Consider the following 18466-nt stretch of genomic DNA (forward strand, 5'->3'; position numbering starts at 1 on the left):
GGAAGACAAAATTTCTTGCCCTCACCTATGAAAGGAAACCTATACTCTGGGCACAGGGAGTACTGTGGAGGATCTGAAGCTTGGCACATGAGTTGAGACACTGGGCCGTGTATCACTCCATTCCATAAAAGAAGTCATATGCTCCATTTTAAAATAATGAGCTCATCTCAGTCCATTTGGATTTTCATGAAAAGTGTAACAAGGCCACTTGGATCTGTAACTTCCTCTTCTTTTTATGCAGTGAAATTTCAATTATAAAATTTCTTTTTAAACAGCATTTAAAAATGCTTTACAAGAACTATCATGTAATAGTAATAATGAACAGACCTCAATTATCCAATTTACAAACCTCAATTCTGGTGGTTTAAAAAAACTGAAAAGAGAAAAAAGGAAGAGCATTTTGTCTATTTAAATGTTACAGGGAGTAGTTAAATGGTGTGTATATACTGCTGATGCTGGTGTCTAATTAATACCAAAGGTTTCTCTATGTTGGTGACATTCTGACAGATAATTGAGAAATAGCTTTGAGTCAGTCCTGAGTTTCTTGATTATTAAGGTTTATGTTTGTGGAAGAATTAAAGTTTTTTTGAGAATCATAGTCAAATAATGCAGTTTAATTTGCTCCTGACTTCTCAGCTAGCTCAATTGTACAGAATCCTTTGAAAATTAGTGTCCCAAGGTTTTGTTTAATATAGGTTTCATATCTGCATGATGAAGTGAATTTTCATTCCCCCAGGAAGCCGTTGTTTGACTTTTAAACAACGTTGTTTGACTTTTGAAATTGGTATTGCTTAAATTTCATGTGCTGTATTTTTCCTCTTCCCATGTTTCCATTGATTCTTCATTTCAGTCACTTGTTCGTTCTTTATTGTATAATGTTGCAAAATTCTTAAGGTCTGTCTACACTAAAAAAGCAGTATCATGCTTTTGTTTCAATATGGCCCATAACTTGTATAACAGGTGCTTAGCTTCAAACAAGTCAATGACCTTTACCAAAAGTTTCAGATATCAAAAGTAAAATAATGATTAGAAAATTAAGTCTGTTGGAACCAGTCCTTTATACCTTATATTGTCTTAGGCAGAAAAAGGAAAAGAAAAATTAGGGAAGCCTTCCTCAATCTGGAGGCCTTCAGATATTCTGAACCACAACTCCAGCCAAGAGGGTCAAAGTTCTGCTCTCTGGGGATCACAGGAACTTCAGTCTAAAACATTTGGAGGGGGCTGAGTAGAAGCAGGTTGTTCTAAGGCATAAAGTATAATCATTAGCAATCCATAAAGTGGTTGGCAACCCTTGATTTCCATAAGCCAGTTCACATGAGATCCATAGGTGGGTTTGAGTTCAGTTGCATCTTGTATTAGAAAGTCAGCACCTGCCACTTCTGGCTCAGTTTTCTTCTGGGGGAAACAAAGTAGGAAGAGAGAACTCAGCTGGGCAGAAGAAGGAGAAGAAACAAAATCTTTTCCCTGGCAAAATCATGGCTTTCTATTTGGTTTTCTTCAAGGGAAACCCAAAGGGCAAAAGGACTGGGTTGCATCTCTGCCAGGGGTTTGAGAAACTTGCTTCCTTTTTTAGTTTTGGTCCCAGATGATGCTGTGCTGCCTGTCTAGCCCATTTTCCAGAGGGACGTGTGAAGACACCCTCTTTGCACCTCGTAGTGGAAGAGTGAAGCCTCCTGGCTGGCACTTTTCCTTGGGCAACCTCTTGACCGAGCAGCAAGACAGAGCAGCAGACTCATGTGACTGTGGAGGCCAGATTAGAATCTCTACACTCTAGGAAGCACAGTCAGTAGGGAGTGAATGTGTGTGCCCTAGCCTTCTTCATCTTGCTGTCCTCCAGATGTGTTAGTCTGCAATTTCCATCATCCCCAGCTACCATGAAAGAGCTACAAGGGCTGCCAATTTATGCAGCTTTGTCAGGTGCTGTAGACAGACCTTTACATTATCTCAACTTAAAGCATCAGCCAGTTGAACGATAACATAACTCAAAGCTTAAATTGGTGGAGGCTGAAAATCTCACTCAAGTTTTACCATTTGCTCCAGGTCAAACGGATTATCTCATTCATGGAGTGAAAGAATCCAAGATGCGAAGAACCTTTCGGACATCTGTCAAAATGGGAGACCACGGAGTAACTCATGGCAAGGTTAGGAAGACAATTGTGTTCCCATTGCAGAGCTGATGGTGTCTTGATATGTAGCACTGTGGCCTGCTAACTGGGAACCCAAAGTCTATCTCTCCTCTCCATCAAACAGGGAATTCTGCTTCTATTGTGTTCATTTTCTGTGTGTTAAGGTCAGTTATGTGCACAAGGATACACGCATGGTGTTGCTTTCCTTCAACCAAGATTTGGAAAACTATTGCATTCCAAATGCTGGCTACTGTCTGTGTGTATACAGCACTTGCTAAATCATGGTCCAAAGGCAGCTAGAGGGGAAAATGGTGTTCCTGAGCCATCAGGTCACTCATACGTGCTGGGCCACTGCTATATACTCTTGAGTAGAGCACATTGTGAAAACATACAATATTGATTTGGTAGAATCTGCACAGGTCTGTAAGGTCACTTTCTTCTAATTAGAATTATTTGAGTGCATTGCTGTGTCATGACAAATCTCACTACAGACATTGGTAGATTTCTTACTATAGCTCCATTTGGAAAGTATGAGTTTAGTTGTTTTTTAAAAGGAGGAGGAGGAAAGCTGAAGAGATAGCTAAAACAGATGTTTTTGGGAAGTAAGTCAGATCATGGGTCCATCAAGCTCAGGTTTACTTGGTCTGTCAATTGTTTTTGAAGCTTTTTGACTGGATTATCTCCAGACACTACCAGGAGCTGTCATGGACTGAATCTGGCACCTTTCACGTGCAAGGGGTGTTCTGGTGTAAAACACATGCTGAGCACATACTCAGCCTCAGTCCCTGGCATCTCCAGGTGAGGCTTGGGAGGGTTGGGGAGTGAAAGGAAGGGCAGAAGAAGAGTAAACAAGCTGGATCCCAGTTTACGTACAGCAGACCCATTGAACTCAGTGGAACAGCAGCTAGGCCTGACTGACTGTCACCGTGATTTCACTGGGTCTTTTCTAAGCCTGATCATTCTGGATTGAACCCAATATGAATGTCTTCTGAGCTGCCGCTTTCCTGCGTTCTATAGAAATTGTTTTTCACTGTCTTATCCTTTGATCTTTTTCAGGTAATATAGGTGGCAACAGAAAAAAGGTGAAAGGCAAAAGATTTAGGCCACGATCTAATTCAACTGAGTAAGTTTGACCTTCTAGCTGGAAAATAAAAATAAAAACAAAAATCAGGGAAACTGTCCGTAATTGGGTTTCAGTTCCTTCTCACTAAGTATTTGAACTGGACTCTGCAGAAGTTACTTCTATTGTGACTGAAAGTAAAGAATGGTAAACGGTGTGGTAACAGATTGATTTTGTTCCCCCTGTATTGCTTAAATCACCTACTTTATCCACATAGGTTTTACCTTCTTTACAACAATACTTAGCAATGGTAACCATTCCCCTGAAATTGTACTGTTGTTGCATTGTCACTTTTGGGAGCAAATTACAGTTTTGGGGAGAGTATTCTTGTTGGGAAACTATACAGGAGCATCTGCTGTGCATAATATTCTTCAGCCAGATTTTTGCCCCTTTCCACTCATCATGATGTGTCTAGAAATGCAGCTAATTTGTTAAACTTTATCTGTGCTCAGTTAGCAGGATGGACTGTAAAACAGATGTGTCTGCCGCATTCTGTTATCTCCGTTACAACCTGAACCAGGGGAGTTGTATTCTGGCCCGAACTGCATTTGCCCTGACCCAAAATCTCCAGTGAGCACACAGCCACTATGCCGCACAATATCTCTGGGGCACATACCATGCTCCATGCATACTTAATGTGCTTTGTTGGGAATAAAATCTTTGCACGAGCACTTCTTAATAGTGGCCTGGTCTGGATGTGAATGAAGAGGGAGCAGCTGCTTCCCACTTCCACTGGGCTTCAGACCTGCTTTCAGAATGGACCCTGCCTTTGTTGCCCTGTGGAATGACCTTTGCCAGGAGAAAGATGGGATGCTGTTGGTTCTTCTGCACTTCTCAGCTGCTTTCCAATAACATTGACCATGGGATCCTTCTGGATAGGCTCCAACTGCAAATCAGGAGAGCAGAACAATCCATGCTTCTGTTGTTTAGCTTGATGTCTGAACCAGGTATTTGGGGTGTTGGGGGAATCATGGGTCCCAACTCTTCCCTAATAACTCAGAATTCCTGATTTGAGCATCCTGCTAAACAAACTAGGGATTAAGCAACCCTGGGTTGCTTGGCCCCAGCAGAAACGAGCAGGCAGTGGGAGACAGCAGCCTTACTTTCTCCCACTCATTCACAACAAACCGGGTTTTAAACAGTGGCATCCAAAGGGGCCCATTCAAATGAATGGGATACTCTGCTTTGTGGAATGTTTTGTGTACATCAGACACCTAACAACATTTGTGCAGTCCTCTTTTTTATGTCCAGAGGATTAATGTTGTACCTCCCCATTCCTTTGAAAAAGTTATTATCAGAGTTTAAAAAACTGCAAAAGGATGTGTCTGTCCAACGTGACTCAGATGTAACACTATCTTGTACCTGCCCTGTTTTCTTACACAGTCTGAGAATTCATAAACACACACCTTTTCAGGAAAGAGACAATCTTCTTCACTCTAAAAATAAGGGGGAGACTCTTCGGGGAGAATTTAGTGTGCTCTGTAATCCCCCAAATGCCTTTTTTCCCCTTATCGACAGAGATGAGTTCGCCACACGTGATTTGCTGTCTGAAAAATCTGTATAAAAGTGAAGCTTTGAGGAACTTGCTTTACATCAGCCATGGCAGGCTTATAAGCACTTGGCTATCTTTCTTAAACAAGAACTGAATCCCTGACCTCACCCCACATGCAGTGAAATCCAGTGCTGTCTGGTGACCAAGCCATATAATGACAATATAGCTTCCTTCAGGTACCGCAACGCCTGTTTTGTGATCAAAACAGGAACAAGTGAGCTTCCTCCCTCCTGACCTTTCTGTCCCCTCTGTTGTGAAGTATGGTGTGTGAACCACAATCACTGGGTTATTGGGGAAGAGATAAGCTGCAATATATAGTTTAACCATGGTTTTATAGCTCTGGGTAGTTTCTGCCCAGGCATCCAGGTGTCCTGGCTGGTTCATCATGCTAATTCAAGAACAAATTATCTCTAGGTTGTTGTGCTGCTTTCAGAAGCAGGAACCAGCACATGTGCTCACTCCAGCTTGTGCAGAACTATCCAGGGTTTTTTTTTTAATGGATCCATCAGTGCAATTCTGATGGATCCCATGTATTCAGTGGGACTCACTTTCATGATATCCCTCTATAAGTACCTCAAAGGCTGTCACAAAGAGGAAGGTCAAGATCTCTTCTTGCTGATGCCAGAGTGCAGGACACAGAATAATCAGTTCAAGTTATGACAACCCAGATTCAGGCTGGACATCAGGAAAAGCTTCCTCACTGTCAGAGCACTACAATAGTGGAACCAGCTGCCTAGAGAGGTGGGGGGCTAGAGACATTAAAAAAGGAACTGGACAGCCATCTGAGTGGAATGGTGCAACTTGGTGTCCAGCAGGGGGTTGGACCCGATGGCCTTCATGGCCCCTTCCAACTCTACTATTCTATGATTCTAGGTATAGGGTTGTGTCCTAGTGGGATAAATTAGTTTCTTAATTGTTTCCAGCAGCAATTGTTTCCAGCAGTTTTTCCAGTAACTGAGGTGACTGGAGGGCAAATACCACTGCCTGCCACAAGTCCAGCCTCAGAACTATTTCTCTGGCTGATCCTTCGGATTTTCCCTTTCGGACTATCCGGTCATCCTTGCCTGTTGCCCCGAAGTCCCACCTTGGGTACTGCACCATTCTTGGTATCAGCTGTCCATAATCTGTTTACTTCTGTCAAAAAGTATTTCCTGAATGACTAGATAAAATGTGTTTAGTAGCCATTAAAGTGAATTATTAAAGCTGTGCTGCCACAGCAACAGCAGCAGGAAGATTAGACAGGAACACGAATGCAATATTCATTTATAATGATAAAAATGATACTTTTCTGCCCATTAATGTTGTCAGTTTTTTAAATAAAGGAAAGGTTATTTGAGGAGACCTATCAAGGACACATTCAGGATCATGTGATGTATTCTGGAGCCAATCCCTTTTCTTAGCACCTTCTAAAATGCATTTTAATAGCTATACAGCAAAGTCATATCTCTTACCTCAAACATCTGTTATCTGGATATGTCCTAATCTCCCATATGCTTTGTGTCCTATTAGATGCACATTTTCAATAAGATGTTTGGAATAATATTGGCCCCAAGCAATCTTTCCCAAAGATGCTAGAAGTGCAGGAAAGCCTGTGGGCTTTCCTATGCGCCAGTTTGCCTGGAAGTTTCATACTACATGCAATAATACACTCTACTAGGCAATTATGCATTGCTAGGTAGGTTTTACTAAAACAATTTGCATTCTTTGTGCAGTGCCATTAAATCGAGCATCTGCATATACACATGTCTAGCCACACATTGACACATAGGCTTTTTGTGAGCATGCGGTTGCCTTGGCCTGCCAAACAGGATGACCTGCCTGTTACTGATGCCACTTCAAAATGAGCCAAAGGAGAAGTTGCTCTCAGTGAATCAGAAAGGCTATAACAAATCATCTACAACCCTGTGATACCTAGTATATCAAAAACGGTGCGCTGCATGGTTATAATCCTTCCCCCGTTACCGAGTTGGTGAAGCCACCTGGTTTTTCTGGTATACTGGCTGAGTTTGGAATGCACCTTGCTTTCCTCCAACCTTTCCTGCTCCAGCAAGGCAATGAGGAGTTTGCAAGATGTTGCTTGTGATTTCAGTTAACCACAATGTGGGGTTGACTTGTAGCAAACAAATCCCTACAGTTTATCAGATTTGGACAATATGGCAAGCTGCCATTCAGCAAAATCCGAATTCTAAACTTGTCTGCACCATCTTATATACCACCCAGAGAGCTTCAACTATTGGGTGGTATAGAAATTAAAGAAATAGATGATGATGATGTCATCCTCTTCCTGGTCAGAGGGAGAAAGCTGCAACATGAGACAGGGAAGGGTAGGTTCGTTCCTGACACAGCTGACCCTAATTTACAACACAGTCCAAATCTAGCCAGTGAACCCTTGCCCCTGCCAGATGCTCCTGGGGAATTCGGTGAAATAATTATTGATAGTACTTAAATGCATTGCCTAGTTGCTCTCAAATGTCATTCCTATAAAGCGTTCAAGTTCTTTGATGTGTTAGTGGGACAGACTAACATTATTTAGGTGTAAGACAATTTCTTGGGGACTAATTTTTCTTTGCCAATTTTAAATTGATGCAGTAAAATGTACTACATCTTTAGTTTGATGAAAATAAGATATCAACAAGTCTTTTCTGGAACTGCAGATGGATAGTTCTGTAGAATAAGAATGCATAACAGCATGTGTTAAAGCATGTCATAATGAATTAATTTCCTGGATAGTTGTACTAGCTTTCCTCATTAATTTGTACTAACTTTGCCTCTAGGTGTGCATCTTCCTCATTGTTATAAATGATATAAATTTTGGCTTAGTTTTTTTCCTATTATATATTGTGTTTTTGCAGCAGGGCATCCCATGCCTCTGAGCCTGGGCTTTCCCACACCAACCAAATCCCGCCCCAAGGCGTAAGCCAAGGGGACTCTCACCACCCCCAGACAGGGAATCTGGAGCACAGGTCAGTTCCAACTGCCCTTCCACTTTGGGCAGCCATGTTTATCCCATTAAAAGTTCCTCCCCAGAAGTTTCACTGTGGCAAAATCGCCTTTGATTGCTTGGAGAGTCTTCTGCTGATGGCAGCGCTAGCTAAGCCCTCTCTCTTGCTGGCCTGATGTGTAATTTTTCCACTCTTATCAACCTGGTCCTTTTGCATTGTTGCATGTTGCACTGCAAGCCAAATCCAACCATCAGTATAGTTTTAGGCATAGGCTTAAGAGCTTTTCTGGGTATTTTCTGTCCAGCAAAGTTTCACCATTCGATCTGATGGGTTCCAATATATCAATGATGACTGATGCACAGTTACCCCAAGGATCACTCTTTTTCCTGATTTAATTCTGCAACCTGGCATGGTGTTAAGCAACAACTGCAGGTTGATCAGGAGGAGTAGAAGTTCAACTGTATGTATTTGGTCCTAAGAATCTTCAAATCTCTAATGTATGACACTTGCATGCTTTGTTACCATTATAACTTTCTCTTTTCTCATTATAAAATCTAGATCAGGAGTGCTTCATGGTTACCAAACAAGCCTTTCCAATAAAAAGTGTAGGTCAAAGGTTTGGTATTTGTTCTCGCATGAGCCCACTAAAATTGCAAGACACGAATTAACGCATAACCTCCTGCTATGAGCCTGTTGGTTTGCTAGCAATTTGCCTTGTGGCTATGCTTTTAACTTTTTAATTAGGAACTAAGATGGAAAACATAAAGCACTCCTAGCTTTTACCTGTTGTTAAATAAGTGGATTTAATTAGAAGCAATTATGGCTGATAGAGAATTAAAGCTGTGCTATGCTTTCGCAATTTGGGAGAGGGGAGGGGTGGGATTAATTTAGTTTAGGCAGAATTACGCAAAATACATTTGAGTATTAGATTTATTAAATCAAGCAAGTGTGATGTTGATGTATGGAACAGAAGGGGAAAAGGGCATGAGTTTCATCCCACATATTGCCACCTAGTGGGATAGTGGAAAGGCAAGGAGATGATTGATTTGTGACACATTGATAGGCAGAGACTTCAGGCTTCTCTACACAATGCATTTATGGTGCGCTGGTGATTCCTCACTCATGGTAGTTTGTGGGTGCTTGACACGATGCCATCCTCCTCCTGGGCCCCTCCATACTTTCCAAACATTTCTGTACTTTTGTTTTAGATCAAGGAAAGCAAGCGATTATCTGATTGTCACACTAACCCAAACTAAAACGCTATCTTTCTGAAATTATGCTATACCACAGTGCCACCTTGTGGTTGTGTCATGGAACAGAAAGGAAGGCCGAGAAAGAAAAATCCCAGGAAAAAGCATGTGTAAAGGAGCTTATTTTAATCTACAAAGAATCTGGAAGCACAAGCCTTGGTAAAGTGGCAGGTTAGAAGCCTCATGTCCCTTGAAGGCTTGGGCCAGAGAGGAAAGGAAGAGATTCTGCACTTGCCCTTGGAAGCCTCATTCAGAATCTGCTAACATTAGTTGGCAGCACATTGCCTTGTTCTTTATGAAGACCCACGAATGACTCTTCTAAAAATAAAGCTGGAAATTGTCCATTGCATATACTGCAATGTCAGGTGGCCAGGGGCCCTGGCTGTGTCTCTGGCCCAGATATATGTAAATGCATATTTTCAGGGTTAAAAGTTTGCTTGAACAGGCAATATTAATATAGTAATAGTGGCAGTCTTAATCCACTTGACCAGGCATGGGCAACTTCAGAGAACCAGTTTCTGCCCACCAGAATCAGCATCTCCCACTTCACAGCATCTCCATTGAATTACTGAATTCCCATGATGAAGAGAAAGACATGTGAAGCTTGCATGCCTTGTTTTGAGGCAATATCCTGGGGAGCATTATTTTGTTTTAAACAAGATATACTTATTCCATGTGTTTTCTTTTAAAGCAAAAAAGTCACACCTTCTTTTGGCCCGAGCATTGACATTGGGCAACAGTCCACTGATGTGGCAGAGGCTTCAAAATAAGGCAAAGGTGGCACATGGGGCCCAGGGCCTGAGAGTTGCCTGTTGCCCACCCCTGCCTTAAACCAACTCATGCTATCCAAATTCTATACCCTAAAAGTTGGAAAGGATCTACTATGACCAAATTAAAGTCCAGTCTGGACCTTTTAAACTTGAGAGTGAAGTCTTGCATGCAGTGGTCACTGGAACCAGAGTTTGGAACAAGGTGATGGGATGCACCTATTGCCAGAGGCTGCATACAATTTGCACATGCTTTTATCTGGTTTGCACCTGCCGCTTCTATGGCCCATGAGCCCAGAAAGGCTGCTCTGACTTGTCTACATTTACTCAAAAGAAACTCCTATTGATCTTAGTGGGGATTATTCCAAGGAAACGTGCATAGGAGAGCTGTGCTACCACATAGCAAGCTTGTGTGTGTGTAGCACACAGGATCAGTTCGCAGTTCCTCACACAAAATCAACCTTTTTCTTCATGTTCCTTCCTCTTGCTACTTGGCAGGGAGAAAGTCAAAAGTTCAATGGGCCTGTAGAAGCACCCTTTGCCATTTGGTTGTGTTGCAAAGCAAAGCTGCTTTGAGTATCACAGCCATAAGATGCTCAGAGGCTTTGTACATTTCCCTGTGTGTGGGGACAGAGAATGTGCTGCTTCCTTGGAGATACAGAGAATACAAGTAGAGGTACTCTGGACTCACCTGGTGCCCTATGGCAGGATAGCAGAACTTCAGGCACAGGGTCCGTATCTGTTCCTCAAAGGTTCTCCAGAAAGATTCACTCCCTTTTCCTCACCCATCAATCACTTGGTCGTTTTCTGGCTTTCATACAATTTTTATCCATTCTAACAGGTTGAAATACCCCTCCCAATGCTTGGTTATGGGTTGCAAGAGTCTTAAGATAAAATATGCTGTTATCTTGGCCCACCCGCTTTGCTTTGGCTCTGCCACCACTGGAATGCTTCTCTGAAATGGATTTTGGCCCTTGGTCTGAAATAAGTTCTGCACCAAGACGTGGTCTAAATCTGATTCTATACCAACGGAGCTGTGCTTTGGAGATAATATGGGATGAGTGTTTGAAGGCTAGGATCCTGCACACATGGGTGTATTTAATGAGAGTAAACTAAAAATGTAAGCCTAAAATAAAATTCATTGTGCCCCTTGGAGCTCAGATTTTCTTTGCCCTACCTCCATGCTGATTTGTTTAATGCGATCCCTGGTATTTGAGGGTCGGAAGCATCCTTACTGAGCTGTGTGCTGTGTGTTCTCAGATTTCTCTATTCTTCTTCTGCTTTCTCTGTCCCTTCCATTGCTTTTGCAGGTATTTAAACCCATGGTTCAAAAGAGACTATAATGTAGCTAAGTGGGTAGAAGATGTGAATAAAAACACTGAAGGACCCTACTTTAGGTATTTTGTAAATTAATTCTCTATCATCTTTAAGAGCTGTTCCAGCATATTCCAGATGTGATGGGGCTCCTCTCTTGTATTGTCCCATACAAGTGGTTTATTGTAAGTGCTGAGGGGCTCTCGTTCATTTGCTACCTTATGGTGTCTTTTTCTGGCTTCATTGTGCAATTATAATTCTTTTTTGAACATTTTAATGAAGCCATTTGAAAAATGATGTTCATAGTGCATGTGTTTCCCATCACCATCTCTAGCTTTTAGTAGCTTTCTCTTCATTTAATGCCAAATAGCATTTTCTGGGCATCATGTATGTCTACCACTATTTAAGTCTCGCTACACTAAACAGCTAGAAACCAGAGTTCGGTAGCCCATTCGTAGCTTTGGAACACGTCTAGGCTGCAACCCATTGCACCACTGAACACAGGGAGATTTACTTCTGAGTAAACATGCACCAGATTGCACTTTTTGGCTGGTATCATATACCCACTTGCCTTGGAAGAAGTAAATCAATGGAACTTGCTTCTGGATAGACATAGGAATCTGCTGTTAGTCTAACCAGTGCTTTTAGAAGATAATAGGGTGTTAAACTGCAGTAATTAGGAGAACTTTAATCCTGGTGATAAAACAGAAATGAACTCATTTGAGCTTAAAAAGAAAAGAGAATGGAAAAACAGGGAAAGTATGGGTGCATTCTAGGTATACCACCAGAGTATGGCCCCAGCGGCTCTGTTGGAGCAGCGTTACTCAGAGCTTGGCCGGGGACCCATCAGTGTGTCCTAGCCAGACTTCAGAAGGAAGTTGTTAGCAGGAAGTGCGTGTAAAAGTAACTGGAGGGAGGAATGAAATAAACTGGCGTAAAGCAAGTGTGAAAAAAGAAGGGAAAAGTGATAAGAGACTTTGAGATGCATGTAGAGGCAAGAGAAAAGCAATGAAAAAATAAAGAGTTTTTTCCGTACCTGGAGCAGGAGTTCCTAACTATTTGTGCTTGATGCACACATTTGGCATTTCGAGAGCGCCATGGGTATGACCAGTCATAAGACACTCAATTCAGAGAAGGGAAAGTGGTAGGATAAATCGGGGTGGCATGCCCAGGAATCCATGTTCGAGGCAGAGTAGAGCACCAAAATACAAAACCACTCTTTTGAACCCAGTTGAAGGGCAGCCCTTTGCTTTGCAGCACGGATATTCCAAATAATCTTAAGAAAGGCAAACAAAATCAGGAGAAGTAGAGAGCTTGGTGGGCACCAAGGGAGGCATCCACAGGTATGCTGGTGCCCGAGGACACTATGTTGGAAACTGAGACATAGGTCAACAGATGGGAGTGGGCGAGTTATGTTGCCTCCGAGCCAATGTCTGGACTTCACTTGAGGAAAGCTGAAATAAGAATTTCTGCTGCAATGGAAAGGCTGTGGCAAACAATTTAGCACTTTGTAACAAGGGTTTGGCTATCCATAGCAGAATTATTTCAACGACTGCCTGCAGATTATGCGAACCTGCAGCTCTGTCTATCGCCATTTGGTGACTAGTAGGCCTCAGTTATTTTCAGTGTTCTCAAGCAGGTCCTGGGGGTAGCAGATTTGAGAACCTTTGATTAGAGGACAGGGCAGTCATTCTGAGAAGAAATAATTGCTCTTTATGATGTACTTCAGCGGTGATGCTAGGCATTGAAAAGATCTGGGGCTCAGGCCCATAGAACCAAAACAAGGCACAGATTTGCATAAGCTTAACTTACTGGGCCAGAGGAGCACAGAAAGCCCCTGAAAGCCATTCTGAAGAGAAGGTCATCAGTGCTTGCCCAAAACCAGCTTTTTTTGCGGGGGGGGGGGGGCTGCTTTAGCAGGTTGGGTTGTCCACCAATGGGTTGTATCAACTGGGTTTGGACAACACAGCAAGCCACCAATAGGGCAAACAAAGCCGGAAACAGGCTGTGACTTGTCAGGGTAGCTTATAAGTCAAATTTTAACAAACCATGCTGAACTATCTGGGATACCATGATAAGCCACCATAGCTTCAAAGGCAAGGTGATTTTGCATTTTGTGATGGTGTATTCTGCATGCAAGTCAGAAACGTTTGTCTGGCTCTTTTCATATGCTAAAGGAATGGTAGTCACCATTAAAATACCCTCCTTAGATTTGTTTGCCCATGCATTATTCTGGTTTTTGTTGTGGCTTTGACCATTGTTTCCATTTTTTTAAAAAAAGAAATAACTGGAGAAGAAACCTGGATCATGTAGAACAGGCATCCCCAACCTGGTCTCCTCCATATGTGTTGGACTACATTTCCTAGCCAGCAGAACTGGGCTGCTGGGAGTTGTAATCCAACACTTATCTCAGGGGGTTGTTGTGAAGAGCAGGAGGCCCATATAAGAGCAGAAGGGAGACCAGGAGGCCCATATAAGCTGCCTTGTACTCCTATGCAAGAAGAGAAAAGGTGGGAGTATAAATGTACTAACATCAATTTTGGAGGACACCCGGTTGCTGAAGGCTGAGAAGCAGAATATGTTCAATTGTCTCCTCGCCAAATTGTAATCAGGGCAACACAGTATATACCTAAAAACTGAACTCCCAATGAAGACAGGAAGAGCTCTCTGTGGAGCACCAATAGGTAAGCTTTTCAAACTGATGCAATGTTATGATTGCTTACCAGAATAAACTCTTTACATGTCATAGGAACAAATCTCCATGCACACAAGTGTCTCTGAGATGGTAAGTACCAATTTGGCAGCCACTGACTAGTCCATTAAATTAATTCAGAGACAAACTGTGCAATGAGATGGCTATTTCTGAGGACCAAATTTAAATTTAAAGCAACTTGAACTTGAGTTCACTCCACTAGTGCCAGTCTTCTGATATAGGAAGTCATTTGAGCCGGTGATTAAGCACATGCAGATAGATGTTCTTTTCCACTTTGTTCTCATCAAAGTTGAGGGAGTCTTTACAAGAAGCTCTGCAATGGATTAATCTATTTTTCCCAAACTATTAATCCTATTTTATTTTTTCCAAACAAATCCCATGCCTCAGTGTGGTATCATACCTGTAGAAAGATTTTGGTTCTCAAAAAATTTAAGACAGCTGCATCTGGCCATCTCTCTTGAATCTGTATTGTCTAAGAAATCAACTCTTCCACACTTAAACAAGCTTGGGTTTTTACAGCTGCCCATGCTGCAGAACACCAGCACAACACTGGGATCAGCAGCTCTTTAAACTGGAGTGCCTTTAAAAGCCATCTATTTCTGTCAACCTCTCCCACAGGCCTCTTTTCAAATTGCCACTTCTTTCACTACAATGGATGCTAAAGTGAACTGAATTAACCAACCAGCTCTCCCACATTCCACTTCCTTAGGAAGGGTTCATTGTCAGTCAAGCACGAAAGAAGGGAGTAGCCCAGCCTCAGATCCATCCTCTTCACCACCACCATCTCATTCATGCACTGCTCCATAGCTGAAGTTCTGTCAAGTCGGCACTGATTAGCTCCCTGGAACGGGGAGTTATGCCCTTCCTGCAGCTTTATGCAAACCAAGGGAGGCAAGAATCCAATAGATGTGTATGAGCCTATCCAAGCACAAGGTCAGCACCCCCAAGCTTGCAACAACTGGACTAAAAAAAACCCCAAACAAACTTGACCAAGCTGCATTGAGAAAATAGACTCAGTGAAGTGTATCTTGTGCAGGGGAGGTATCTTGTCTAAGAGCTCTCCAAATCCAGAAGGTAGCACTTCATAAAAAGAATCTCATTTTAAAATATTAGACTGTTTCCTTCTTAACAGCTGTGCCCATCATGTGAGAAAGAATTGAACTCCTAGGTTGTTGCTTTGTCTTCATGTTATCTGATTAAGTGCAGCACAGAGTAGATCGCATCATCACTGCACCAAGGAAGAAAGCAAGGGACCCTGGTTCATCTGTTTGTGTACTTGTCTTGGTGCTTGGCATTGTTTTTCCCCTCTCTCTTAAAATACCTTGATTTCATAAACAGCAAAACATCCATGAGCATGTTTGGATTTTCAAATGCTTCCTGAAGGTGACTTTCTGTACTTGAAATAAGAAACATTTTCATTTATTCTTATGGAAATAGGTCAGAACATCCAGTGAGTTTTTGAATAATTGGCTGCAATGTATCTTGTAATAGGGGAGGGTCTGGTCAAGGGATGATTAGCAGAAAGCTGGCACTAGGATGAAAGAATATTGCAAAGAGGGATGATATAATAGCCTATTGTGACATGGTAGTTAGAGTGTTGGGCTGGGACTCAGGAGATTCAGGTTCAAGTCCCCACTTGGCCATGATGTTCTCTGGGTGACTTTGAGCCAGTCACGGATTCTCAGCCTAATTTACCTTATAGAGTTGTCGTGATGATAAAAACGAAGGTGGTGGTGATGATGACAATGATGACCATGACAATATCACATTTATATTGTGTAAGCCACCTTGAGTTCCTTGCAGGAAAAATGGCAGGCAGAGGAGGAAAAAAACAAAAGTCCATCTTCAATGGCATTAGAAAAATGGGTTAGTTATTAGATGGCAAACCTCCTGCCAAATGGTAGGATGGGATTTGTGCTGGAAACATGACTCACAAGGGTAGAATCACCTCCCCACCTTCCAGAGCACCAGGAAAGCACTTGGTAGGGTGTCTGTTTAGATTATGAAGCTCTGTTGGGCCCCTTAGGTTTAATTTCCTTCTCTTGGGAAGTTCTACATTGAGATTTAAGACCTTTTTGCTCCAGATTTAGCTGTATGCGAAAAATGAAATGAAATAAAATAGGATAATAATAGGTCTGCTGTGCACATATCGTGGCACTTGGTAAATAAGACAGAAACAAATTTCTTTCAGTTTGACTCCTGTCACTTCATTTTGAAAACATTTTGTAAGTTTTGCATGTCAGAATGAGAGGGAGAGAGTTAAAGTGTTCCAGCTGCACATTCTGTGCCCAGAATGGGTAACTGTTTAAGCAACATTGAAGCACGGATTTCCTCTTGCACCACCACCTCTCCTGGACCCCTTGGAGGCTAGCACAAGGGGCCCAGTGGGGTCTCCTCCTCCTTTCCCTACATGCTTTTCTGCCAGGGTCCAGGAGACCCCACAACAGCAGTTGCCAGTGTCTTGCTTGGTTTAGAAAGATAGCGGAAAGAGGACTGCTCTGCTGGGTCTGTTCCTCCCCAGTGTTTCTTCCTGCCCCCTCATCCTGGACCCCAGGGTAAGTTTTTTCGCCTTGCAGGGCCAGACTTGCATCCCAGTGGTGGGGTCTGTGAACAGAATTGAGGAAGGTGATCCAGACAAGATGGGTTGTATTGAACTGACGACCAGTTCAATCCTATGCATGTTTACTCTGAAGTAAGTCCCACTCTGTTCAATGAGGCTTACTCCAAGGTGAGTATACATGGGATTGCAACATAAACGTGTCGTGCCAAACATGCACACTTGGAAGTAAATCTCAGGTATAAAATTTGCAATCTCATATCTTTGATGAAAAGTTAGTTATGTTTGGAGTTTGCCAAAACATGCAAACGTCAAACATACTTGCCCTGTAAGCCCATCTTAAGGAAGCCATCATCCACTTAGCAATGATCAAAACTTTTAAGTGAAAAAAGTGTTTAAATCTTATATTTCAAAGTTATTTTTGGAAAATGTGAGGAGGAATTGGCTATAATCAGTAATAAAGGATTTGTGGAAACTGAGCATGGTTAGCCTGATTAAGGTGTATTTCTCTATATATTTAGAGAAAAGTCCTACAACCCCCATCCTCACCTACCATGCAAAGGCTGCTGCTTTGATAGGTTTGAGTTACAATAGAATGTGATTGGTTTGAAATAGAATAGAATCACCTTTATTGGATACATGTCCTATTCATGGGGATTTTTCAGCCAGAAATTTCAAAAGTCATAGGGACTGTGTGTCAGACCTATGAAGATAAATAGGTGCTTCGCTGCTCTGGGTGGAGGGAACAGGCTGAGACATCAGGACTATGGACTGGACAGCCATGAACTCCATGCAATACCTGTGAATGTTCCTCCATAGAAATCCCCCTTTATATCAAGGAAAAGTGTTTCTACTACATATCATTCCTAGCATATCAAAGAAAAATGTTTAGTGCTGTCTTTTCCCTGGCAAATGTAGTGTATGCAGGGAGCTTCTCCTTGCTTCTTCTCCCCCAGTAAGGGAACTTAACCATTCTATTTGCAGTCCAAAGAGGTAACAATCAGGATTCTACCACCTCAGTACTTTGCCTGGTCTGCTTCCATAATCCAAGAATGGTCTCCATTTGGACATATGGCAGTTTATTCTGCAACTGGTGCAGATGGAAATAATTCCAAATTCCAGCTCACTTTTAAAATTGTACTCATGAATATGCTCCAGTGCTCTGTGGTTGCTGGCCATGCGTTTTGGGGGCCATCTTCCACCCAATAACAAATGCTTCCTGGGTGGATTATGAAAAGGTTAGGAAGCAGTGCATGGTTACATTATATAGTGGCAAAAAACAGTTCTAATGAGCAGCCACTGGGACGCCACACTCAGTTCACCATATAAACATGGAGACAGGAAAAGAAGTGCCAATGGAGGCAGGCATGCTCTTTGATGGAAAGTCTGGAAGCTGGATCTGATGTGCATGGAGAGGAAGGAGAGCAAGGAACCCAGGTAGGCAGCACAGCCATCTGAATTAGGGAGTTTAAAAATAAAGGGAATCCTTATCTAGCTTTAGCAGTCCAGAAGGCCAGGCATTGTTTGTGAGAGGGGTTTGGTAGAGTGTTTAATTGTAGTATTTCATTAGGAAACCAAAATGTATGGGACCAGCTGGGTTTCTAGCTCATGCGTTTCCACCCTAGAATTGTATATTGAAATGGAAAACTAAGACCACAACCAAGAACACACGTAGCAATAACACATCATGGAATGAAGTAAATTGGGAAGTACACCATGGATATACTTGTCAGACAGCTAGAGTACGTCTTTGATGTTTTCTTGCAAATGATCCAAATATGGGGAGTTGGAGTCCAGCTTGCCCAACACTTAGAGTAGCCCCAATAAAACCCAAAGGACTTAAGTTAGTGATGACTTGGTCTGATTTATCTTAATAGGTTTCCTCTAAGTATGATTAAATCTGGATCCAACCTGGGATTTCCTACCTCTGATTCTAAGGCAGGTTTAGAACTTCCCCCAAGCTGGTGTCCTATATGACACCTGTAAGACTGTGGTTCTTGACATTTCTAGTCAGCTTGGCCAGCGGCAAAGGTTTAGAATCTGAGGCTGGTTTAGTCCTTGTGGGTAAAATTCTAGTCAATAAAGCGGAGACGCTTCATTGACCTCAAGCAAAGAATGCTTTCCA

The 18466-nt window shown here is 42.3% G+C and overlaps 1 protein-coding gene across 2 annotated transcripts in view; it reads left to right on the forward strand.

The window, feature by feature from the left end:
- Positions 1-18466, forward strand: part of ADAM22 (ADAM metallopeptidase domain 22) — a 135084-nt gene that overhangs the window by 114292 nt on the left and 2326 nt on the right. For both annotated transcript variants that reach the window (XM_044425179.1, XM_044425180.1), the window contains exons 26-27: positions 2041-2141; positions 3183-3249. In XM_044425179.1, coding sequence (XP_044281114.1) covers positions 2041-2141; positions 3183-3249 — 168 coding nt within the window. The remainder of the gene's footprint in view (positions 1-2040; positions 2142-3182; positions 3250-18466) is intronic.

Source organism: Varanus komodoensis, unplaced genomic scaffold (assembly GCF_004798865.1).
Source record: "Varanus komodoensis strain SLA01 unplaced genomic scaffold, ASM479886v1 scaffold15, whole genome shotgun sequence".
In the NCBI taxonomy this organism is placed as follows: domain Eukaryota; kingdom Metazoa; phylum Chordata; class Lepidosauria; order Squamata; family Varanidae; genus Varanus; species Varanus komodoensis.